General features: G+C 37.2%; 1 protein-coding gene and 2 pseudogenes across 5 annotated transcripts in view; 2 read left to right on the forward strand and 1 right to left on the reverse strand.

Annotated features, from left to right (window-relative positions):
• The window catches only part of LOC130541823 (zinc finger protein 33B-like), a 56,165-nt gene that overhangs the window by 5,769 nt on the left and 22,967 nt on the right, over positions 1–27,429 (forward strand). For 4 of the 5 annotated variants that reach the window (XM_048219158.2, XM_048219161.2, XM_048219160.2 and 1 more), the window contains exons 3-4: positions 14,441–14,585; positions 14,861–14,956. In XM_048219158.2, the coding sequence (XP_048075115.1) occupies positions 14,441–14,585; positions 14,861–14,956 (241 nt within the window). Of the gene's footprint in view, positions 1–8,149; positions 8,197–14,440; positions 14,586–14,860; positions 14,957–27,429 lie in introns of all 5 variants that reach the window. The other variant, XM_057308534.1, reaches the window with a different exon arrangement.
• On the reverse strand, positions 105–7,388 carry LOC125282745 (PRELI domain containing protein 3B-like; annotated as a pseudogene).
• Positions 24,422–27,239, forward strand: LOC113258948 (leukocyte surface antigen CD47-like; annotated as a pseudogene).

Consider the following 27,429-nt stretch of genomic DNA (forward strand, 5'->3'; position numbering starts at 1 on the left):
TAGTTAATTTTTATAATGGTCTTGTTTGGTTCTGCTGTGAAAGCTGGTATGTTCAGAGGAATGAATGGCCTGTACGCCTGTTACAAAAACTCTCCGTAACGACTTTAGCGAGGTTGTGTATATAAGTTGCACAGTAGACGGTTCAGAGTTAACATTCTCTGGTAAATGTGTCTGCGCTTCAAATTCATCCCATAGAATTCGGTCTTGGTCTTTCCCCTCTGCTTTTTGGGATCTATGCAGGTAAAGGTGGCCAATGATTTAATTGTAATTGCTTTCCTTGAAGAACTGCTACTCTCCTGGCAGCTCACGGGGCAAGTCGTCTTTGTCCTCTTCTGATACCACTCTTCTGATGGCTCCTTAGTGGAGTCGTCCTCATTGTGCCCTGTAGTTCAGTTCCGGTTTTTCATCTTTTGTCTACTAGCATTATCATCTTATCTCGACATAGACATTGAAAAGATAGGTAGAGAGTTGAACAGTACTGTTCATTGTTTTGAATACTTCTAAAAATGTATAAGTTATCTTCATGTATATATGATGGACATTTTCCCCCTCAGTTCACCAATAATTTGAGATTGATCTATATGTAGTTTATCCCTTGTAATGCTCTATTTTTCCCACTGTATGGGTGCACTATATTTTAAATACTGTATTTTATTGGTAAGCATTTAGGTAATTTCCATTTTTCATTAATATAAATACTGCTGTGAATATCCTTGTTCTCTCTGCATGGATGCAAGTATATCTCCAGACTCTAGAGCAGTGCTTTTCAAAGTTAAGATTCTTTGGCCAGAAATGGCAGCATCACCTTGAAACAGATTTTTATGTACCCTCCCAAACCTACTGGAAGAGAAATTTTGGGGGTGAGGCCCAGCAATCCATGTTTTTAACAAGGTGCCTATGATGGTGATACACATTACGTTTAAAATTACTGCTCTAGAGTCCAGTGGTTAGTATTTTTGAGTTACAGGGTAAGAGGATTTCTAATTTTTCTGGGTGAACTTTTTCATTAGAAGACTACTTTTCCTCCCTCCTCTCCAGATATAAAAATTATTTTTACACTAAAGGATGAAAAACACTGTTTAATTTCCATTTTTCTCATTGTTGAGTTTATTCAACTTTCATAAATCTATGGCTTTTTAAGTTGTTTCAGCCTACTGAGTTTAAGAATTCCCTATATATTTTAAATGGTAATCTTTTGTTGTAATTATTACTAATTATCTTCTGTCCAAATGCTTTGTCTTTTAATGTAATATAATTCTGAAAGTTTTACATTGTGATACAACCATTTTGCGTCTTCTATTTTTTATTCTTGTTTTCCTGACCCCAGGAGCCTACTGAATTTTTCTAGATTCTGTCTTTTTTCTAATAAGACTTTTCTTTAATATTTAGTACCTTAATCCAGAATTTTTTTAGTATAATGTGATGAAAGGATCTGATTTTATATTTGTCCATCTATAAAAAATAAGCAGCACAAGGAAAGGACTAACAATATGTGCGAGTGGGCAGTGGTTAAGCGTCTGCTTTCGGCTCAGGGCGTGATCCCGGTGTTCTGGGATCGAGCCCCACATCAGGCTCCTCCTCTATGAGCCTGCTTCTTCCTCTCCCACTCCCCCTGCTTGTGTTCCCTCTCTCACTGGCTGTCTCTATCTCTGTCGAATAAATAAATAAAATCTTTAAAAAAAAAAAAAAAACAATATGTGCGAGTGGGAATGCCTGCCGTGTTTCTTCTCCATTATGCGTGCTGCTGGCTTTGGACTGAGCTAGATTTTGTCATGTTCACAAAGTATCTTTTGAGTCTTACTTTATTGAAATTTAGAGTTTAATTTTTCCAAATACTTTCTAAACATTTCATGGGAATGATGATATAATTTTTTTAGATCTATTGAATTACTTTTCCACATTTCTTAATAACTAATCTTTGTGTTCTAAAACAAGCCCCACTTAGTCAAAAAGTGTTACTCTTTGGATGATCACCGTAATTCTGTCTGTCATATTTTTTTCCATAAACTTGTCTATAGTATTCTTAATCATTTTAAGAATGATTTGTTAAGAAACAAAACAGATGAATTTATGGGAGGGGGGAAGAAGAGAGGGGAACAAGCATAAGAGACTCTTAAAGACAGAACAAACTGAGAGTTGATGGAGGGAGGTGGGTGGGGATGGACTATGTGGGTGATGGTATTAAAGAGGGCACTTGTGATGAGCACTGGGTGTTGTATGCGAGTGATGAATCACTGGATTCTACTCCTGAAACCAGTATTGTGCTCTATGTTAACTAACTGGAATTTAAATAAAAATTTGCAAAAAAATAAAAATGTTTAATTTGTTCCTTTTTATTCCTAATGGTTTTTCTAATTTTTTGGACTAAATTTTATCACAGATAATATTTTATTCTTCATGAAAGCAGCTTTTGGTTTTATTGGTGTTCACTGGTTTTTTTTTCTCCCTTTTTAAAAAAAGATTTAAGAGAGAGAGGTAGAGAGCATGAGCATGAGTGTGCACAGGGAGCAGGGCAGAGGGAGAGGGAGAACGTATCGTAAGCAGATTCCACGCTGAGCGTGGAGGCTGATGTGGTTATTGATTTCACAACCCTGAGATCATCACCTGAGCCGAAATCAAGAGTCAGATGCCTAACTGACTGCAGCACCCAGGCCCCCCTTCACTGTTATTTTTATTAACTTCTGCTTTTACCTTTATTCCTTCCTTCAGCTGTCTTTGGTTATAGGCTGTTTTTTTGTAACTTTTTGTTGAAGATGAGTTTATTGTAAAGCTTTTTATCATGCCTGTGTAAGGATATAGTTTCCCTCTACTACTACTTTAGCTGCAAAATCTAAGTATCAGCATGTGGTGCTTTTTTTTCTACACAGGTTTCAGACTCCTTTCTGATGCTGCTTTCGATCACTAACCTAAAATGTATCTTATTTTTTAAAAAATCTTATTTTTATTTATATAGCAGATTATTAAAAAATCCACAAATCTTAAGTCTAGAGTCCAGTGAATTACTACAAATCTAATGCCCACATGACTAATACACAGGTCAGAACAAACACTGGCAGCACTTCTAAAGCCCCCCTTGTGCTCCTCTCATAGTCTCTACCTGTTACCTCGCTGGTGATTCATTTGTGTATAATCTGTGGCTTCAGTGGTGGAGTTGAGCAGTGAAATGATGGAGACCATCTGGCGCTCAAGGCCTGAAACATTTGCTGTCTGGCTCTTTACAAGGAAAACTTTCCAGATCCTTAGATTAGTTTATTAAATTTGTTAAAGTTGGTGTCATATGTGTCCTGTTTAAAATTAATTTTCCTACTCTGAGTCCACATAGGTAATCTCCTCTGTTACTTTTAAAATGTGTATTGTTACGGCTTTCACATTTATGCTTGTTTTAATGGATTTGATATTTACTTTTGTTTGTTTAGAAATCTTTTTATCATTAGGGCGCTGCACGTTTTTCAGAATAAGTATAATTTATGGAAATTACAGAAGGCAACTTTTTATCAAATATCAATGTTTAGCAATGTTTTGTTTAGCTGAAATATTATTTCTTTTTCTTTTTTTTTTTTTTAAAGATTTTATTTATTTATTCGACAGAGACAGAGACAGCCAGCGAGAGAGGGAACACAAGCAGGGGGAGTGGGAGAGGAAGAAGCAGGCTCATAGCGGAAGAGCCTGATGTGGGGCTCGATCCCAGAACACTGAGATCACTCCCTGAGCTGAAGGCAGACGCTTAACTGCTGTGCCACCCAGGCGCCCCTGAAATATTATTTCAATTGTAAAAACCACCTTCAGTTGCAAAAAATAATCAGAAACCTTATTGGAGGGCGCCTAGGTTGTGCCGTCGGTTAGGTGTCTGACTCTTGGTTTCGGGTGGATTGTGGATTGAGCCCCACACTGGGCTCCATGCTCAGTGCAGAGTCGGCTTGAGATTTTTCTCTCCCTCTCCCTGTGCACCTCCCGCTTGTGTGCTCGCTCTCTCTCTCTCTAAAATAAGTAAATCTTAAAAAAAAACCAAAAACCTCATTGGATTTAACTTGGTTTTACCAATATCCTAAGAAGTCTTAAGCTAAACAATATTTTAAGTAGAAAAATACTAATTTTTAAATAGTTTGGTATACTCTTTCTGTGGTTATGTGCATATATTAACTGGTTTCTTTTACAGGGAACCTGATGAGTTTATCACGTTAAGCATTACAGAATCCAGGCAGGAGCTAATTACCTTTTAACTAAAATACTCTGTATGTAACAATTACAGGTATCAAGGGTATTAACTGGTTGATAATTGCTTGCTACAAAATTTGAAACAAAATACATTTACTGGATTGTTTTTCAGATTGCAGCCAAAGTAAGGATTTCCCATAAATAAAAGCTCCAAAGCAATTCATGTAGTGCTTAGTTTAGATCAATGCTTTTTTTTCTCATTATCACTCTTTTTCTTCCCCACCTCCCAACCCCCTGCAGTTGCACCATATTATTAAAAACACTAAGTACCTAGGGTTTCTGCTTCAGAAAGACATCGTTTGAGTAATTTCAAATGACATTCAACTCTTTATGTAAAAAAAAAATGTTTTATGGTCACAATTACTTCAAAAAGTAACTATATCCAAATAATCAGACATGTTATGCTATAGCAATTACAGAACCATGGTTTTGACACCTGGCAATTTATAAGTTAGATGTGAAATGCTAAAAGATGTGAATAGGTGTTCTTTCTAAGTTTGAAGTGCTGCAAAATTCCGGGTTGACTTTATTTTTTCAGGGAACGTCACAAGCCCATGTTACAGCATGCTAAGACATGAAATACAAATCCAAGGAAGGTAATACCTTTTCTAAGTTACAAAACTGTAGCAAATTAATAACGTACTCTTTAATACAATAAAATCCTTTTTTGTTGTTGGTTGGAGTTATGTATTACTTTAGTGATAATTTTCACTCCAAAAATGTCATTTAAGTACCAAACAAAAGACTGTGGTTTTTAATGGTAGTGTATAGCAGAGCAAGTTATTTTATACCAATTAATGTCTTTGAAACTATATAATTTTTCCTTTTTTTAAAGATTTTATTTATTTGAGGGGGAGAGAGAGAGAGAGAGTACATACACCTCAGCAGGGGGAAGGGCAGAGGGAGAAGCAGACTCCCTGCTGAGCAGGAAGCCCAATGTGGGGTTTGATCCCAGGACCCTGAGATCACGACCCTAGCCAAAGGCAGATGCCTAACCACCTGAGCCACCCAGGCACCCCTATAATTTTTCCTTTTAATTAATTAATTAATTAGTTTATTTTTTAAAGATTTTATTTATTTATTTGACAGAGAGAGAGACAGGCAGTGAGAGAGGGAACACAGCAGGGGGAGCAGGAGAGGAAGAAGCAGGCTCCCAGCAGAGCACAGAGCCCAATGAGGGGCTTGATCCTGGGACCCCGGGATCACACCCTGAGCTGAAGGCAGACGCTTAACAACTGAGCCACCCCTAATTTCTCCTTTTAAAAAGCATTCTCTCTGCTGGAGTAGAGGGGGGGTGGAAGGGATGGGGTGGCTGGATGACATATGTTGGGGAGGGTATGTGTTATGGTGAGTGCTGTGAATTGTGTAAGACTGGTGAATCACAGACTTCTATCCCTGAAACAAATAATACATTATAGGTTAATAAAAAATAAAAATTAAAAGATTATACATCAGAAGAAAAATAAATAAATAAATACATAAATACCTAAATAAATAAATAAATATCTAGCATTTCCTCATGCAAGCTCTTGCAGTTTACCGTAGCAGGGTAATTTTATGTATTTAGGTGGCTTAGCTTTGTTCTGGGGTTAGTCCAAAGCCACGTAGAGTTCTAATGCATGAAAGCCTTAAAATTCTACCTTGAAGGAGATTTCATATGCCAATATGATTTCCAAGTACTTTTCAGAAATTGTTAAATTTTCACATGAATACTAGAATCCTCATAAATTAGATGGTCATTTCAAACAATACTACTTTCAGATGATCCCTTTTGCTTAGAAACCCTGCACCTCTTTGTTTTGATTAAAAGTCATCCGCTTATTAAAAAAATTCTACCTAATATATGTATGTATATATATATAATTTTTTAAAAATCTTATTTATTTATTTGATGAAGAGACGGGCGGCGAGAGAGGGAACACACAGCAGGAGGAGTGGAAGAGGGAGAAGCAGGCTTCCCGCTGAGCAGGGAGCCTGATGCGGGGCTCAATCCCAGAACTCTGGGATCACGCCCTGAGCTGAAGGCAGAAGATTAACGACTTAACACTGAGCCACCCAGGCGCCCCTAAAATATATTTTTGTTTTTTAAATAACAAGTATATTGCCAGCTTGCAGAGATGTGGGAAGCAGGTGTCCTGTACCAGCTTTTATCCTCATTTCTCTTACAAATGCTGCTGCCACCATCAGTGTCCTCATGCTCCCTCTCGCCGAGGCTGCCAAGTCTTCAATCAGCATTTAATTGATGTATTACCCATTCCACTGTTTCTCTGCCTTTATTGGCATTTGAAGATATTGTACTTGCTGTGAATCCTTCAAGGTAACTGCTGAGACTGACTCCTTCACCGTGATTATGGCTTCTTGTGTCAAAACGGTTTTTTCTGGGTCCTGAGGGTGTGGTTTCTATACTAACTACTGAAATCATATTGGAAGAGAAGTTTTAGTAGATTTAAGTTCCATCGTTTTCTCTGCAGGATCAACTACAGAATGATCTTGTGCATATGTTTTAGTTCTTGCTGCACAAATACGAGATTTCACAATGGAAGGCAGTCCCCACTGTGTGCTTAGGAGTGTTTGGCTGTGCAGCTTTCCCGAGTGATCTGTCCAGTCTGTCCAGTACATCACCTCCAACCACGTTTGGGTCCAAAGGGTTTGGATATTTCTTCATTGCAGCTGTTGTAACAGTTTCCGACAGGTGGTCAAAGACGCGCTCTGAAGTCTAGATCTTCGTGGTGCCGGCCACCTGCACAGTGTCCCTGGTGTTCACTTTTTTCTTTTTTTTTTAAGATTTATTTTATTTATTTGAGAGAAGGAGAGAACATGAGCGGGAAGGGCAGAAAGAAATGGAGAGAATCTCAAGCAGACTCCCTGCTGAGCGCAGAGCCCGACAGGGACATCATCCTACAACACTGAGACCATGACCTGAGTCGAAACCAGGAGTTGGCTGCTTAACTGACTGTGCCATCCAGGCTCCCCTTATTTCTTATCATTCTGTTCCTTCTTATCTAAAGTTTGTCATGTTTTCATGAGTGCCTGTTAAATTTTATTAAATGGTTTTGGACATCTATTGAAATCCTCATATGATTTATCTCCTCTATTTTCTCAGTTGGTGAATTACATTAATTTTAAAATGTAAAACTTACTAGATATTCCTGAAAGAAACCTAACTGGGGCATGGTATACTTTCTATATATTCCTGCCTTTAGCTTGATAATACTTGTTTTGGATTTTTATATTTGTGTCCATCATGAGCGAGATCGACCAGTAAGATTTTTTGGGGGGGAGGGACAATATGTTCTTGTTAGGATTTAGTATTTAGTATCAAAGATATGTTGAATTCATAACATGAATTCTGAATATTTTCTCTTGCTTTCTCTACAAGATTTTGTTTTATTTTGTTGCTACTTCTTAGGTATTCATTCGTATATGAGGTCATCTGTGCTTGGAGTTTCCTTCATGGGAAGATTTCTTTCTCTCTGTCTCTCTCAATAAGGAAGCTCTGTGCCCAACATGGGGCTCCAACTCACAGCCTTGAGATTGAGAGTCACACGTTCCATCGACTGAGCCAGCCAGGCACCCCCATGGGAAGATTTTAAATTATAGATGCAATTTCCTTAATAGACATGTGGCATTAGATTTTTTCTTTCCCTTTCTTTCTTTCTTTCTCTCTCTCTCTCTCTCTCTCTCTCTCTCTCTGTCTTTTGTAGGCTCCACTTCCAAAGTGGAGCCCAATATAGGGCTCGAACTCACGACCCTGAGATTGAGACTTGAGCCAAGATCAAGAGTCGGACACTCAACCGACTGAGCCACCCAGGTGCCCCTACGTTTTCTTTTTTCTTAAATAAGTTTTGATAAGTGGTTTTTTTCTTTGAAAGTGACCTTTTTTCCCAAGTTTTCAAATGTATTGGCCCATAATTTCTTCACTATATTTTCATAGACCACAGGACCTGTAAAGGGATGTTCTTTTCTTCATGCCAGATATTGGTGAGTGAGCCTTTCTTCTTTATAACTTGATCAGTTTTGCCATAGAATTGTCAAGGCACAGACTTGGTTTTGTCCTCTCTCTTTCTACTGTATGTAGATTTTTTAAATTCTTTAATATCTGATCTGCAGCATGTCTTTGTACATATATTAGCTGTGACTTGCTCTTTTGCTTTAAAAAAAGGTAGATACTAATCTTTTAAAACTCTTTTCTAATATATACTATTAAGGATTTGGTTTTTTCTAAGCATAACTTCTTAGCTGTGTCTCACAGGTTTTGGTATGTCATATTTTTGATAGTTCACTTGAAAGCTATTCTCTAACCTAGGGGTACGTGTGTGGCTCAGTTGGTTAAGTGTCCGACTCTTGGTTTTGACTCAGGTCATGGTCTTGGCTCAGGTCATGGTCTCTGGGTTGTGGGATTGAGCTGCGCGTTGGGCTCCATGCTCAGCAGGGAGCCTGCTTGAGATTCTCTCTCCCTCTGCCCCTCCCTACCCCACTTGCATGCACATGGGTGCACTCCCTCTCTCAAATAATAAAATAAATTTAAAAAAAGATTCTCTAATCTCTATTTAGAAATATATCTCTTAAATACAATAAGAAATATATCTCTAAATCTGTAAACATTGTGAAATTTTCTAGTTAATCTTTTTCTTACTGATTGTTATGTTAAACACTGCAAAAAAAATGTTCTCTATATGATATCAAATCTTCGAAATTGTCGATATCTTCTTTGTGTCCCAGACTGTAGTCAATTTAAGTACAGAAGGTCTATGTGAATCTGAAAAGTATACATATATCGCAGTTTGGGAGGGCATTTTCTCCTTTGAAGGTAATGTTTCATTTCTCTCTGGTTGCTTTTAAGGTTTGCCACTTATATGCAGTCTTTCTCATAGTTTTTAGTTCTCTTGTTGAAACTCTCAGTCTGACCTTCCCCTTTATCATTTTTTTTTTTAATTTAAAGTATAGTTGACACACAGGGGCGCCTGGGTGGCGCAGTCATTAAGCGTCTGCCTTCGCCTCAGGACGTGATCCCAGCGTTCTGGGATCGAGCCCCACGTCAGGCTCCTCTGCTAAGAGCCTGCTTCTTCCTCTCCCACTCCCCCTGCTTGTGTTCCCTCTCTCGCTGGCTGTCTCTCTCTGTCAAATAAATAAATGAAATCTTTAAAAAAAATATATATAGTTGACACACAATGTTACATTAGTTTCAGGTGTACAACATGGTGACTCAACAAGTCTTTTTCTGTATCATTTTAATCATCGTTGTTAAATCTGTCAGATAATTCCAATATTTGGAGCACCCTGTGTCTTAAGCTTGAATTTTTGGAAAAAATATACTAGGCCATTCATTTGGCAAATATTTTTTGAACACCTTTCATCGACTGTTTTAAATGTTTGGAGTATATACTGTAAACAAAATAATCTGCTTTTCTGAACCTGTTCGGAACCTGGAGTGTTCTGAATGGACATGCTGAATTGCTTTTTTTTTTTTTCTTTTCTGAATTACTTTTAATAGACTGTTGTGAATTGAGTTTGCCAGTGTTTTATTTGAGAATATTTGTATGAAAATTAAATAGGAACTGTTTTTGAACAGTATTTTGTTACTAAGTTTATAACAGTTCACAAATTTTTTTTATGGTATGGGTTGTTTAAATTACATAGGTTGTTGGGGCTCCTGGGTGACTCAGTTGGTTAAGCTTCTGCCTTGGCTCAGGTCATGATCTCAGGGTCCTGGGATTGAGTCCTGCATTGGGCTGTCTGCTCAGCGGGGAGCCTGCTTCTCCCTCTCCCTCTGCCCCTCCCCCTGCTTGTGTGCTCTTTCCCTCTAAAATAAATAAATAAAATCTTTTAATAAATAAAATATTTTAATAAAAAATAAATTACATAGGTTGTCACTTAATGTTGGCTAGACTTTTAATCCTGAAAACGTGAAATTGTTTTTTTTTCCATGGTAGATCTTTAAGACCTTCAGTTGATTTTTAAATATTTTTAAATCCTATTTCTGGTTGTTGATCTTTACACTGATTTTCTACCTTTTTCTAAATCCATTTTGGTAGTTCCTTAATACTCTGACCCAAAGCATGTTTATTTTGGGATTTCATATAATATTCTCTTTAGGAAAACAATATATTTCATGGAGATGTGAGTGTATCGCCTGTATTTTCATAGATACGTGACTGTGTCTTAAAGTATCTTCGTATTTATAGTTGTATTTTCTTTAAGTGATTGGCTTTTCTGGTATTTGGTGCCAAAAAATGGTAAATGAATGATTTCTTTTCTCGAAGAATCATCTTTGCTTATTTCATTCTTTTAGCCCTCAGTGTTACCTTATCTGCTGTGAATTAAGCCAAACCAGCTTTTATTTTGCTTATACATTTTTTTTTAATTTTCTATTTATTCAGATGAGAGAGAGAGAGAACATGAGCAGTGGGAGGGGCAGAGGGAGAGGTGGAAGCAGACATCCCGCTGAGCAGGGAGCCCAATGCGGGACTGGATCTCAGGACTCTGAGACCATGACCTGAGCCCAAGGCAGGTGGTTGAGTGACTGAGCCACCCAGGTGCCCCTATTTTGCATATATATTTTTTGTAGTGTATTTGATATTTGGCCATTATTTTGTTTTCAAATTTTCTTGATCTTGCAAATAACCTGTGACAGGTTTTGTTTTCAAATCAATTATGTTGGTCATTGGTAAGAAATTTAGCACATTTGTATGCCATCTTATAGTTCAGGTTTTTTGTTTTACAATTTTGTTTACTGTATATCCTAGTATAACATCTTCAGTATTTTGTGTGTTCCACTTTGTTATAGTTTTTGTCATAAATTCAGTTTCTTTACTCTTTGCACTGCTGGTCAAATTTATTTTCTTTTTTTCCTGATTTGCTAGATTAGTGCTTTCTAGTTTTGATTATGAAGACATTACTGTTACAATAGAGTCTGTATTTGTCTGTTAACGTGTCTTTGTTGAGTAATGTTTTATCATCAGGATCTTTTGATTGTCCATTTCTTCTCTTTCATCCAAGCTAGAAAAGAATGCCAGAACAATACTCCATTTCCACATCACTTCCAAACAAGTGCCTTGGTTTTGTTGTGGTATTTCAGAATCTTTTGTTTTAGTCTGTTAGTTTTGTGAACAGTGTATCGTCAGTTTTATGCCAAGAACTAACATGCTTTATAAGTTCCAAAAAGTAATTTTTTATGTCAGTTCCCTGAGGTAAGCTGCATATAACTTAAATGTCAAGCTTGATGAATTTTTATGTGTGTGTGTATATGCATGCATGTGTGTGCACACACATACACCCCCCCATGTAATGACCACCCAGTATCCTAGAAGGTTCCCTGGAACTTCAAGTTCATTTGACTCTGACATCTGTTATCATTAATTAGTTTTGCTTGTATATCTGGCTTCCAGTCAGTATAGTATGTGTGAGATTCATCAATTTTGCTGAGTTTTAATGCTATTATGTATTCTATATAATTGTACTACAGTTTTATTTCTCCATTCTGTTGATGGACTTTTGGACTGTCTCCAGATTTTGGCTAATAAACAAAACTGCTGTGAACATTTCCTGTAGGCCGTTTGGTTGACAAATCACTCATTCACGTTGGATATATAACTAGGAGAGGAATTAATACATATAGCTTTAGTAGAAATTCCCTAATATTTTCCCAAAGTATATAGACTTACTTATACTCCCACTGGCAAGGTGTGAATGTTCCAGTTGTTTCATATTTTTGCCAGTATCTCCGTTTGGTATTTTCTGACTTTTTCGTTTCGGACATCCCAGTGTGTATGTCATTGTGGTTGTCATGGGAGAGTTAGGTTGGGGGCAGGTGGTAGGCACTAGATAGGGGTATGAAGGAGCTTCTTAGTTTCAGGTAATGTTTTATTTCTTGACGTGAATGCTGGTTTGATGGCTGTGTTCACTGTGTGAAAATACATTGAGCTGTTTGTACGGCAAAGTACACTCGTGTGTTCCTTTTGTATATATTTATACTTCAGCAAAAATTACAATAATCACAAAGAGTTGACAGTGACAAATTGTTTATCTAAAGAAATCTCAAGGATATTATTAAGCTAAAACCAGGAGTCAGAATAAGATTTTTTCATACATGGAGGTCAGAATTCTTCTGCATGTGTCCTTCCTTAATTTTTTCTTTTAGAGAGAAACTACACGTGTGTGTGTGTGTGTACAAAAGTTGGGGAGAGGCAGAGGGAAAGGGAAAAAGAGAAGCTCCAGCAGACTCCCTGTTCAGCGTTGAGCCTGATGCGGGGCTTGATGTCACGACCGTGAGATCATGACATGAGCCAAAGTCAAGAGTCAGATGCTTAACCAACTGAGCCACCCAGGTGCCCCTAAACTGAACACCTCCTAAATTTCACCATTAAGTGTAATACTTCCTGTATGTATATGTAAAAATCCATACTGAGGAAATTCCTTTCTAGTTTGCCAAGAGTTTTGTTGTTTTTTTTTTTAATCATGCTTTTGTGTATATACAGAGATGATCTTATCATCATCTCTTAATTTTTAAAACTATTCATTCTTATTTTTATTTCCACCTTCAGGAAATTCCTTCGTGGCCTGTTCTTTCTCTGTTACCCAGAGAAAGAAGGTGATTTTTCCTCACCTTGCATTCTTGATTATTTTCAGTCTCTTACTTCTCTGAGAGCCTTCTTTCTGATTCATTGTTGGTGACGTCAAACACTACCAAGTTATTATTAATGTTTGTCAAATCTTTATTTTCATTCTAGACCTACAGTATTATGTTTCACATTTAAGATACATCTTGTTAAAATACAGAATCCAATTTTTTTCCTTGCTTATTTTGTAATACTTGTGTTTATACAGCTGTTTGGGCATGTACCCTGAGGAAACTTCTTTCTGCCAATGATTGGTTACCATGTTCTGGCACTCTCTGTCCTTTTATCAATTCCCTATTTGCTTCACAGCTTTTGCTATAGTAGCTTATGTAAGTGGTGGTTTTTGTCCTTTAGCTTTCTCTTTCCTTTTTTGAGAGAATTGGTTCTATAAATAAAAACCTGGTCACATAATTTTAAAGTATACTCTGATCTCTTCTTTGGCTCCCCTTTCTTTGAAACAGTGAGCCCTAAAGTAGAGGCACGCACTGTAGATGATATCCCAGATCATCCATTTGGTATCTTCTATATGTTCTATAGGTATTTCAAGTGTAACAGTTCCAAAATCTTCCCTTCTCATTTTCTACACGTCCTAATTATGGTCTCTGAAATGAAGACTTAGAACCTAGAATATATGTATTGCAGTTTGATAAAATATTAAGCTGTCTTTTTACTTTTCAAAATTGAGGGAAAAAATTAAAATTTGTCACAAAATATATTGATAGTTTATTTCTATAATTCGTAGATATAAGCTTCTCTAGTACTCAAAAATACCCTTTAAGGTGGGAAGTGATCACATACTTTGGAGACTTGGTCTAAAATTACTCATAATCCATTCCATGACTTCTTCATGGCCCTTTCTGTCATCACAGCTCCAGGGTGTATTCTTTTCTTTTTTTTAAAGATTTCATTTATTTATTTGACAGAGAGACAGCGAGAGGGGGACCATAAGCAGGGGGAGTGGGAGAGGGAGAAGCAGGCTTTCCCACTGAGCAGGGAGCCCGATGCGGGGCTCAATCCCAGAGATCCCAGAACGCTGGAATCATGACCTGAGCCGAAGGCAGGTGCTTCACAATTGAGCCACCCAGGCACCTCCAGGCTGTGTATTCTCAGTGTTTTCTGTGCTGTTTGCCCTCTGTTCATTTCCCGAATGTGTCAGAGGAGCCCTGCCTTTGCCTGTACCATGCATTGTGTTCATGAAGAGCACGGAATTACTGTTTCTCCATCAGCTGTTCTTCTTCAGCGAAGCTTAAAATAGAACTAATTTTGTTCCACATTTATTTTTGTCTGTCTACTGTGTACTTTCACCTTAGCAATTATAACATACTACTGCATGTTTTCTTATCAGATTTTATGCTACTTGGATACAAGAATAATTTTATTAATCTTAGCATTTCTAAGAACTAGAGTGGTTCAAGGTACATTGTGGGATTTGATAATTTTCTACATGAATAATACCTTAAGGCAATGGTATCATATTTCTGTTACAATTTCTCATCTTCTCTCAAAGTAGAAAGCCAAACAAATGTTTTGCAAACCATTTTGGTAATCATGGTAAGGACTGGTTCCCGTACCACTTTTTCCATGTGACCCAATTCTGAACATTTCAGATTGAACAGAAATTCCAGGGATCAGTATCATTTGATGATGTGACTGTGGGCTTCACCCAGGAGGAGTGGCAGCACCTGGACCCTGCGCAGAGGTCCCTGTACAGAGATGTGATGCTGGAGAACTATAGCCACCTTGTCTCAGTGGGTAAGGTCTGTTTTTCTGTAATTCTAAATAGCATGTTTTAATTCTTTGAGTTATGAAGCATATAGACACTGTAGAATTTAATGATTTTTAGTATCAGAACTCAGGAATCCGTGTTGATTGATCTCTTTTGGGCACCAGGAAGATGTTTGCATTTAGCTCTCCTGTGAAATGTTCCATAGCATCTTCCTCGAGCAGCTCTAGTAGCCTGCTCCTCTTTCAGAGGCCCTGCAGTCTAGGCCTTCTGGTCTGAATCATAAATTGTTTTGCTTTGCCAGGGTATTGTGTTACCAAACCAGAGGTGATCTTCAGGCTAGAGCAAGGAGAGGAGCCATGGATATTGGAGGAAGAATTCCCAAGCTGGAGCTTCCCAGGTGAGTTAATGGATATGCACAGATGAACATCAGCGGATTTATTATTTTCCCATGATTAATCCAGAGGTTGACAACTTTGAGATGTTTCTTCAAGAATATCTCTTTAGAAGGCTTAATCCTTGGAAGTGACTGGGAATACTGGTTTTTGAACCAAATCTCCAGATACCACTCTTACAAAAAATGTTCTTTTTTGATTTCACTTTTTGAGTATTAACCATTCTTACATCTGTCAACAGACCAGTCTTCACCTACCTCATCTTTACTGTTGTTTTTCTTCACTCCTCTGTTTCTCGAAGCAGTTTCAGTTGCCTACCTTACTTCCACTGCTCTGCATTCCTGCCGTCATTGGGCATTCTTTCATATGCTCATTTTTTAACTCAAGTAATTTTTGAGTACTTGTTATTGTCTAAATGCTATAGTAGTGAAATAAATAAGTGTCAGTGAGTTTATACAAGTAGCTGTAGTGGCCAACAAATATATGAAAAGATGGTCAGCATTGCTAATCATCAGGGAAGTGCAAATCAAAACCACACGTCACACCATTTAGAATGGCTAGCACCAAGAAGACAGGAGATAACAAGTGTTGACAAGGATGTGGAGAAAAGGGAACCCTTGGGCACTGTTGGTGGTGATGTGAATTGGTTCAATTACTATGGAAAACGATACAGAGACTCCTCAAAAAGTAAAATATAGAGCTATCCTATGATCCAGCAGTTCCACTTGGGAAGACACCCAAAGGAAATAAAAAACAGGCTATCAAAGAGAGAATATGCACGCTGATGTTTACCACAGCATGATTCACAGTAGCCAGATATGGAGACAAGCTAAGTGCCCATCAGTGGATGACTAGCTAAAGAAAATAGGTATGTGTAAATATAGAATATTATTCAGCTGTGAGAAAGGACATTCTGCCACTTGTGAAATGGATGAACCTTGAGCACATTATGCTAAGTGAGGTAAGTCTAACAGAGAAAGGCAAATACCATATGGTGTCACTTGTGTCTGGAATCTAGAAAAGCCAAACTTGTTTTAAAAGTGAGTAATGTGGCGGTTACTGGGGGTGGAGGGGGGATGGTGGGAAAGGAGAGATGTCTTCTAAGGGTATAAAAGTGTAATGAGTAGTAAATAGGCCCTAGAGATCTAATATATCACATAATGAATATAGACAGTATTGTATTATAATAATCAAACTTGCTGAGACACTAGAACTGAATTATTCCAGTCACTAATAAGAAATGGTAATTGTGTAACATAATAGGGGTGCTAATTATTGGTACAATGGCAGTTATACAGCATATAAATGTATCAGATTAACAGGTTCTACACTGTAGATTTATACAGTTATATATCAAATATAAATTAAAAAGGTAGCACTAAAATCAGACACTTGTGTATTAAAGCTCTGTAGTGATAAAAATTATCCTAGAAATTAGAGCAGAGTTAAGCTGACTATGCTACTCCAAGAAGAGTTGTCAGGGGAAACTTTAAGGAGATCACCATTAGAGGAGAATATGAATGACATGATTGTGTGGGCTGTGAGGATCCTGCCTCTTCTCAGCAGGGGTAATAGCAACTGCTAAGTCAATGAGCGGGAATGTGCTTGGTGTTTCTTGGGAAATAGCAGAAATAGTCACAATAGCCAAAGGGGAATGATTGATGGGAAGTGGGGCAGGAAATGATGTCAGGCAGCTATAGTCCAAAAGATGAATGTCATCAATCTTACCAAAGATTTTAATTTTATTCTTACTAGTATATTTTGGTAAACAAGCAACATCTGGTTTATGTTTATAAGATCTTTCTCACCTCTATAGATAAAGTATTGGGAAGAATGTAAGCACTTAGAGAGTTCACTAGAGGACCCTGGTCATCCTGAAGGGTGATTATGGTCATTTAATCAAAATTGGGGTGGCATGGAGGTAATGAGAAGAGGCTGGATTTTCTCTGTATTTGAAATAACTAAAGAACTAACATTTGTATTGGGGCGCCTGGGTGACTCAGTTGGTTAAGAGTCTGCCTTCGGGTCATTGGGATCAAACGCCACATTGGGCTCCCTGCTCAGTGGGGAGCCTGCTTCTCCTTCTGCACCCCCCCATGCGCACTCACACCTTATCTCTCTCTGTCTCAAATAAATAAATAAAATCTTTAAAAAAAAAAGAAATAACGTTTCTTTCATCAGATTAACAGAAAGGGAAGAGAGGGTGGCACTTGAAATATTTAAAGGAATAATGATTGAAAATTTCCCAAATTTGGCAAAAGACATAAAAGTACTCATTGAAGAATCTGAGTGAACGCTAAGTAAGATAAATCCAGAGATATCCATACTAATGGCATGTCATGATTAAATTTCTGAAAACAAAAGAAAAAATTAGTCAGAAACAACTCATTTCCTTTGGAAATAATAGTGGATTTGTCATCTGAAACCATGGAGGCTAGAAGGAAATAATGCATTTTCTTCCAAGTACTGAAAGAAAAGAACTTTCAAACAGAACTCCTGTGGCTTGTGAAAATATACTCATGAAAGAAGGACAACTGAAGGTATAGAAAGGAAAACAAAGAGGAAAATGTCGTTAGTAAACTTATCTTTTAAAAACGGCTAGAGGAGTTTCTTTAAATAGAAAGGAAATAACACAAGAAAGCTTGAAACTTCAAAAAAGAAAACATTAGAAGTGGCAAAAAATAAGGGTAAATGTAATGGAGTTTCCTTCACAGGAGTTTCTAAAATCATATTTGATCGTTGAAGCAAAATTTGGAATGTCATATGATTTGATGCTCTACATGTGGAGGAGATGGTACATTTACAAGTGAGAATACAGGGTCTTAATTGGAATTAAAGTATTACATTTCCCTTGAAGTGGTAAAATGTTGATCCAGGAAGACTGTAATAATATATATGTGTGCATTTTACCTAGAAATGGACTCGAATACCTAGAACAACCACTAAAAACTATACGACGTGTACATGTAGAAATGCTGTAAGTAAATGAAGATGGAGTCTTTAAAAAGATGTTCAAGTAACCAGTAAGGAAATAAGTTAGGGACAGATGATTGAGAAACTGAGAAAACAACAGCAAATAACACAGCGGAGTTAAACCCTGACATAGCAATTGTCTACTGTAAGTGTAAATGATCCAAATACACCAGTTGAGGTGTAGACTGGCAGACTGGATAAAACAAAAAACATGAGGCAGAAATATGTTATCTACAAAGAAATTCACTTCAAGTACTACATAGTGAGGTTGATGGGGAATAGAAAAAGATACACCATGCAAACATTAATGAAAACAAAAACAAGACTGACTCCATTAATATCGGATGAAGTAGTCTGGAGGGCAAAGGGAATTATTAGAGAAAAAGCAGTGTTCTAAGGAAAAAGACTCGCAAAATGTGACCCCACCAAATAGAAAGAACTTCATAGTATACAAATCAAAACTGATTGAACCTTAAGGAGAAATAAACAAATTTTCAGTTCTATTTGGGGAATTCAGCACCTTACTCTCAGCAATTGATAGAACTTCTAGATAGCAGATGTAAATTAGCAACAGATACAGAAGAACTGAACAGCACCATCAACCAGCAGGATTGAATGAACATTTGTAGAATACCATTAAAAACAGCAGGATATGCTTTCTTCTCAAGTGCCGATGGAGCATTCAGTAAGATACAACATATCCTGGGCCATAAACAGACCTTAGTAAATTTAGCAGAGCTGAAACTGTGCCATGTTCTCTGAGCACAAGGAAATGAAACGGTGAATCAGTAATAGAAAGTCAATAGAAAAATATCCAAACCCTTCAGAATTAAACAAGACACATGTAAGTAAAGCATGAATCAAAGAAGGCTCAAAGGAAATTTTAAAAATACATAGAACAGAATGAAGAAATATACCAGTTTATGTGGGAGGCAGCCAAAGCAGTGGGAAGTTTATAGGACTAAATGCTAACACTGAATAAGATGAAAGTTCTCAAATCTTAAATTAATTTTCTACCTTACGAGACTGCAAAGGAGCAAAGTAAATCCACAGCAAGTAGGAGAAAGAAAATAAAAAAGCAGAAATCAATGAAGTTGAAAATACAAAAACAATAGAGAAACCTACTGAAACACAAAGCCAGTTCTTAGGAAAAAATCAGTAAAATTTATAAACCTAGCAATCTTTAATACACACACAGAAGACAAACCACCAATATTAGGAAATAAATGGGGGATATCACTTTTGCATTCATTAACAGGAGGATAATTTAAACATTATGCTCTTAATTAGACAGTTGAGAAGAGATGGATCGATTCTTTAGAAATTCCAAGTTACCAAAACTCAAGATGACATGGATAATTTAAAGGTTCTGTGGATTATCATAGATGACATAGATAATTTGAATTAAATTTAATTTAAAATAAAGAGATAAAATCTCTTAAGGATGTTTTCACCATAGAAGACTACCAAACATGTAAACATTTAAGGAGGAATTAACAGTGATCTTACACAATGTCCTCCAGAAAAATAGGAGGGAACACTTCCTAACAGGGTTTTTTGTTATCCTAATACCAAAACCATACAATGACAGTACAGGAAACCATAACAAATATATAGACCTATATCTCCCATAAATTTACTAGCAAAATTCCTTAACTAAATATTAGCCAATAGAAACCGGCCTGTATAAAAAGAATCCTACACCACAACCAAGTGGGATATATTCCAGGTATGCAGGAGTGGTTCAACATTCAAAAACTGATCAGTGCAATCCACCGTAGGCTAACAAAGATGCTATTATGCATAGAATTGCTTTATTAATTTCCTTTCAGGTTGTTTATTGTAGGTGTGCAGAAACATGATTTTTGGGTGGTTATGTTGTAGCCTGCAGCTTGTGTGAATTCATACATTACCTGTAGTAGCGTATAGATTCCTTAGGATGATTTGTAGTAGAGGGAACTCTTACTCTTTTTTTTTTTTTAATCTCAAAAGGAGATGGTGACTTTAAAAGAAAGAAAAATGCCAAATATTTCTTATGAATATAGATGCAAAAATCCAAATAAAATCCAACCATGTATAAAAAGCATTATATACCATGGCCAAGTAGGATTGATTCTGAACATGCAAGGCTCATTCAATGTTCAAATCAATTAATACAATCCATCCCAGCAGTGGGCTGCAGAAAGAAAAATTATATGATCCTATCAATTGATGCAGAAGCAGCATTTGACAGAATCTAACACCCATTCATGATTAAAACTCTGCGAACTAGGAATAGAGAATTTCCTCAACTTGATAAACATCTAACCAAAAATCTGTTAGTCTCATATATAATAAAGAGAAACTGGATACTTTCTTCCTAAGGTCAGGCACAAGTTAAGGATGTCCAGTTTTACCACTCTTATTTGACATCTGACTAGAAATCCCAGGCAATGCAATAAAACAGGAATATAAAAGGTATACAGATGACAAAGGAAGAAATAAAAGTCCTTTTTTTTTTTTTTTTTGCAGAGATTTGATTGTCTAAGAATCCTAGAGGAGTAGCATACTCCTACCACAAAAAGTTGTTATAGCAAGGTTGCAAGATACAAGCTTAATATTCAAAAGTCCTTTGCCTTGTTAATATTTTAGTTATAGTTGTCTTTTTATCACTGGGTTGTAAGAGTTCTTTATGAATTCTGTATCTCAGTCTCTAATTAGGTATATAGTTGGCAAATATTTTCTCCCATTTCTGGGTTGTCATTTTACTATCTTGGCTGTGTGCTCTGCAGCAAAAGAGTTTTTTGTTTCATGAAGTACAATTTATTCTATCTTTTGTCGCTTTTGGTTTTGGTATTGTATCTAAAAGGGCTGTCTGTCCTAAGGACACAGAGATTCACTTCTGTATTTTCTTTTAGCTATTACATTTACATCTGTTACCATTTTTGTGTATGGTGTGAGAAAAAGGTTTATTTTAATTGTTTTGCATGTAGATACCCAATTGCCTCCAGCATCAGTTGTTGAAAAGGTGTTTTTTTTTTTTTTTCCATTGAATTGTCTTTGCATCTTCATTGAAAATGAACGGGACATAAATATTCAGATTTATTTCTGGATTCTCAGTTTACTTGCATAGATCTATAGGTTTGTCCTTATGCCAGTACCATGTTGCCAGTCTTGATTATTATAGCTTTGTAGGTTTTTAAAAGATTTTTATTTATTTATTTGAAAGAGAGAGCTAGAGAGAATATGAGCTGGGGGGAGGATCAGCAGAGAGAGAGGGAGAAGCCGGCTCCCCGCTGAGCAGGGAGCCTGATGCAGGACTCGATCCCAGGACCCTGAGTTCATGATCCGAGCCAAAGGCAGAAACTTAACTGACTGAGACACCCAGACACCCCAATTCCTATAGCTTTGTAGCAGATTTTGAAATTGTGAAGTGTGAATCTCCCAACTTTTTGCTGCTTTTTCAAGATTGTTTTGATTTTTTTTTTTTCTGTTCCTTCAGTTTTCACAGGAGTGTTTGGTTCAGCTAGTTAATTTCTCCAGAGGCAGCTGGGATTTGGACAGGGAGTATGTTGAATTTAGGTATCACTTTGGCATGTATTGCCATCTTCACAATATTAAGTCTTACGATTCATGAACATGATGGGTATGTTTACATGTTAGCTTTGTTTTGTGGTTTTCAGACTATACGCTTTGTATCTCCTTACCTAAGATTATCATAAGTATTTTATTTTTTTATGTATTTTATTTTTTTGTAAGTAGAATTATTTTCTTAATTTCATTTGCAGATTGTTTATTGTTAGCATATGGAAATACAATTAATTTTTTTTAAAGATTATTTATTTGAGAGAGAGCGTGTGTGCACATGGAGGGGAAGGAGCAGAGTGAAAGGGACAAGCAGACTGTGCTGAACTTGGAGCCGGACACAGGGCTCGAGCCCAGGACCTGGAGATCATGACCTGAGCTGAAAGCGAGTTGGATGCCCACCCATGCATCCATACAATTAATTTCTATATGTTCATCTTGTACCCTGTAACCTTGTTGAATTCATTTATTAGTTTTAGTAGTATTTTAGTGGATTCTTTAAGTTCTATGTACAAGATTGTGTGAACTGCAACTACAGGTAGTTTTTATTTTTTTTTAAATTCAGTTAGCCAACATATAGTACATTATTAGTTTCAGATCTAGTGTTCAATACAGATAATTTTATTTCTTTTTTTCCAACCTGTATTTTCTTTTCCTGGCTAGAACTATCTGTATGAGTGGTGAGAGTAGATTCTTGTCTTGTTCTTGATCTTAGAGGGAAAGCATTCCATTTTGCACCATTCATTGTGTTGTTACCTGTGGGCTTTTCATAGAGGTCTTTTAAATGATTGAGGGCCTTTACTTCTGTTTCTAGTTTCCTGATTGTTTTTATCAAGAGAGGGTCTTAGATTTTGTCCAACACGTTTTCTGTGTGTATTGAGATGATCAGGCAGTGTCCTGTTTTTTCCTATCTACATGGGCTATTAATTGATTTTCTTTTTGGGGGGAGGGGGTGGTTGAAACCATCATATGCATGCTAAAATATGAGACTCAGATTTGTTAGTTGAATTCTAGATTGTTGAGTTCTTGAGAGCAGGGAATTTATGTCCATCACCTTTATAAACCAGTCATACACCAAGTATTCAACAAACATACTTGAATTGAACTAATATTGCAGTTTAAAGCTATTTTCTGTCTGCTTAATTGCTGTGTATTCATTAAAACCAAATTCTGTTCCAAGACAGCTACTTGGAGAACATGTAATTAAAGAGTGTAGTACAGTTTTCGTATGAATAGAGTGTGTATCTTACCAGCTATGATCTGTTATGCCATCTTACACAGTCATGAATCTGTACTCTGTATGTCATGTTCAGCTGAACCCCTCATGCTTTGAGGCAGGGAAGAAAGAATATGGAGGTGGGATTGGAGGAGTTGTCTCTGTGTGATCTTTGACCATTACATGCAGAATATCCGAGAGGAAAGTTTATAATTTATAAATATTGGGAGCATTTTGTGACTCTACCAATTTTAATAATGTTGCTGGAGTGCAAATGGTACCATGCTGTAGAAGTGGCTGTAATTACCAATGTGACCTAGTAATTCTTTTTTTTACCGATTTTATTTATTTATTCGACAGAGATAGAGACAGCCAGCGAGAGAGGGAACACAAGCAGGGGGAGTGGGAGAGGAAGAAGCAGGCTCATAGCAGAGGAGCCCGATGTGGGGCTTGATCCCACAACGCCAGGATCACGCCCTGAGCCGAAGGCAGACGCGTAACCGCTGTGCCACCCAGGCGCCCCTGTGACCTAGTAATTTAAACAAAACAAAACAAAATGTTCCTTTATAAGTCTTCCTAAAGACTTTTTTTTTAAGTTAGGCAGATAGTTTTACTGTATTGTTTTCTTTTCACTGGAGACATTTATTTGTATCTCTTTTCTTTTTCTTTCTTTAAATTGAGGTGTCATTGACTTATACTAGTTTTCGGTGTACAACATATTGATTCAATATTTGCATCTATTGTAAAATGATCATACCAATAAATCTGGCTAACATCTGTCACCATACATAGTTGCAGGTTTTTTTGTATGTGATGAGAGCTTTTGAGATCCACTTCTTAGCAATTTTTAAATATGCAGTATAGTATTAACTATAGTCACCATGTTGTACATTTACATCCCATGATTTATTTTTTTATATCTGGAAGTTGGTACCATTTGACTCCCTTTACTTAGTTCGGCCACCCCCAAACCCACACCTCTGGCAGCCACCAGTGTGTTCCCTGTATCTATCAGATCATTGTGTTGTGTTTTGCATTTTTCAGATTCTACATGTAATTGAGATCATTATGATATTTCCTTCCTCTGTCTAACTTGTATCAGTTTGCATAATGTCTTCAAGGTCCATCTATGTTTTCCCCAAATAGCAAGATTTCATTAATTTTTATGGCTGAATAATAATCCACACACATACACTATATGTATATATTATATATACACACACATATATGTAAATTATATATGAGATAATGTACACACATCTATAAAATACATATAGTATGCATTATGTGTGTAGGTTAATATATAGTTATATGTTTTTTCTTTCTTTCTTTCCTTGTTTATATAATACTGCAGTGAACAAATGTGCTTATATCTTTACAGGTTAGTGTTTTCATTTTCTTCAGATAGATACCCAGAAGTGGAATTGCTGGCTCATATGATAGTTCTATTTTTAATATTTTGAGGAACTTCCGTATTGCATACTAAAATGGCTGCATGGTTTACATTCCCACAAACAGTGCATAAGGGTTTCCTTTTCTTCACATCTTTGTAAGCTTGTTATGTTTTGTCTTTTTGATAATAGTCATTCTAATAGGTGTGAAGTGCTATCTCGTTGGGTTTTGACTTGTATCTCCCTGGTGATGATGAGTGTTGTAGAGTACCTTTTCATGTATCTGTTGGCCGTCTGTATGTTTTCCTTGGAAAAATGTCTTCTTCATGTCCTCTGCCCATTTTATTTTTTATTTTTTTTTTTTTAAAGATTTTATTTATTTATTTGACAGAGATAGAGACAGCCAGCGAGAGAGGGAACACAAGCAGGGGGAGTGGGAGAGGAAGAAGCAGGCTCATAACGGAGGAGCCTGATGTGGGACTCGATCCCAGAACGCCGGGATCACACCCTGAGCGGAAGGCAGGCGCTAACCGCTGTGCCACCCAGGCGCCCCCTCTGCCCATTTTAAATTAGATTTTTATTTTTCTAATTGATAATATTAGTTCTATCTTGGATATTAACCACTTATCAGACAAATGGTTGCAAATATTTTCTCCCATTCAGTGGGTTGTCATTTGGTTTTGTTGTTGGTCTCCTTTGCGGTGCAGAAGCTTTTTAGTTTGATGTAGTCCCATGTGTTTATTTTTACTTTTGTTCCTTTGCTTATGGAGTCCAATCCAAAACATCATTGATGTCAAGGAGCTTACTATGTGTTTTCTAGGACTTTTATAGTTTCAGGTTTTGTGTTCAAGTCTTCAGTCCATTTTGAATTAGATTTTGAGTATGGTATAAAAGAGTGGTTCAGTTTCATTCTTTTGCACTTGGCTGTCCAATTTTCTTAACACCGTTTATTGAAGTGGTGACCGTCCTTTCCCCATTGTGTATTCTTGGCTCCTTTGTTGTAGATGAGTTGACATATAAATGGGTTTATTGCTGGACTATCTATTCTGGTCCATTGATCTGTGTGTCTGCTTTTATGCCAAGATCATACTGCTTTGATTACAGTAGCTTTGTAGTATAGTTTGAAATCAGCAAGTATGATACCTTCAGCTTCGCTGTCCCTCTCAAGATTGCTTCGGCTATTCAGGATCTTTTGTGGTTCTACACAGATTTTAGTATTGTTTCTTCTAGTGTGAAAATTGCTGTTGATATTTTCATAGGGATTACATTGAATCTGTACATTGCTTTGGGTAATAAGAACATTTTAATGATGATAATTCTTCCAATCCATGAGTATAGTATATCTTCCCAGTTGTGTGTGTTGTTTTCCATTTCTTTCATTGGTGTTTCATTATTTGGAATACAGATCTTTTATCTTCTTGGTTAAGTTTATTCCTAGGTATTTTTTTCTTTCTGGTGCCATTGTAAATTTTTCTTAATTTTTCCTCTATTATTTTGTAATTATTATGTAGAGATGTTCAGGGTCAATGCACAGGCTGACCTAGGACCCGGGAAGGGAGAGAGATTAGGGGCTTCTGTGGGCTATGGTGCCCAGGTCAGAGGGAGAAGTGCCTGCTAGCACTCTTGAAGCCTGAAGGCTAGAGAGGACTGGGGCCCAGGATGATGTGAGAGGCAGGAGAGAACCTTGGAGGGAACAGGTGCAAGGAGGTCCCAGGTGAGCATAGGAATACATGCTCAACCTCTTGTGGTGGGCTGGCAAACAGACCATGGTGGATGAGGGGTGGCAGAATGTGACTGGCAGGTCCAGCGCATGCCACTATGTGGGAGTGGGGTCCTGGTCTCCTTGGAGCAGACTGGAGTGGGGACTTGAGCCTGTGGGGAATGCCTGTGTGCGCCTGGAAAAGCGGGAGTAGTGGAAGCAGGTGTGGGGTGGCAGGAGCGTGCATGTGCCCGGCCAAGCAGCCTGGGCAGCGGGTCTTCCCTGTGATGGACCAGACTGTGACCCCATGGACATGTGGCTGCTGCTGGGCTTCTTGTGCTGCGGTTTGGGTCAGCTGATATTTGACATAACCAGAATACACCGTTTGCAGTGAAACTGTTGTCATCCCATGCTTTGTTAATAATGTGGTTGCAACAAACATTAATGAAATGTATATAAAGTGGAAATCTACAGAAAAAAGGCATGTTGATGGAGCTCTATAAAGGACCATTCATGGTGATAAGTTTAAGAGTACTGAAATCTCACCACAAGAATTACTTAATGGCATTGCCTCTTTGAAGGTGGATAAGAAAGAGGCTGTCATGCGAAGCCTCTCATAGAGGCCATCACACTTGTGAGGTAACAGAATTAAGCACAGAAGGGGAAACCATCATAGAACTAAAATATTGTATTGTTTCATGGTTTTCTCCAAATGAAAACATCCTCATTGTTATTTTCCCAATTTTGGCTGTCCTTCTGTCTTGGGGACAGTGTGGTATTGTGACACTAAAATATAAATCTAGTCTTACAAAGGACGAGACCATTCTTTTATTTGTTGGACTAGTGCTCACCAAAGTTGTCATTTTGTCCCAAGTGTATATTCAACAAGGAATGCTTGTGGAGTTGGTTTATTGTAATTCCTACAGTAATATTAATATTACTGTGTGTTTATGATAGGTGTTTGGATGTCTTCCTTCACCATTGCCATATTGATCCTTCAGGAGCTGTGTGCTCTCTCTGGTTGGACTAAGCCTCTGTTTCTCAGAGCGCACCCCAGTGCATGGTCGTCTTCTTTCTGATTTCAGCTCTAGCACAATTACTTGGATTAATTTATATGAAACTGTTGCTTCCAGTCAGAAGACTATACAGTCTCCTAGGAAAGCTGTAGAGGAGCCCCCTTAATGAGTGACTGACATGAAACGAGGGACTCAAATTTGGAAAGTAGTAGAACACAGTTGTGTTTAAGCACCATGGCCCTGATTCACTGTTCAGGAGAACAAAACAAGAAAAATAACTGGTTCTTATCTGCAGAAGAAAGCAAATCATTGACCCTTAAATGATCGTTTGTTCTAAGTTTTTATTCAAATCATTTGTAATTTAGTTAATAAAAGAATTATCTGTGTTGTGTGCCCCCCCCCAAAATTTCTGTATGTTGGGTTTTTTTATCCTGCAGTTTTACCTAATGCATTTATCAGTTCTAATACATTTTTGGTGGAGTCTTTAGGATTTTCTACATATGTAGAATGTAAATCTTCTCCAAATTGTGACAATTTTACTTTTTCACCAATTTGGATACCTTTTATTAATTTATTTTTGTTGTTGTCTGATTGCTGTGGCTAGGACTTCCATCCTTGT

Source organism: Ursus arctos, unplaced genomic scaffold, assembly GCF_023065955.2.
Source record: "Ursus arctos isolate Adak ecotype North America unplaced genomic scaffold, UrsArc2.0 scaffold_7, whole genome shotgun sequence".
In the NCBI taxonomy this organism is placed as follows: Eukaryota; Metazoa; Chordata; class Mammalia; order Carnivora; family Ursidae; genus Ursus; species Ursus arctos.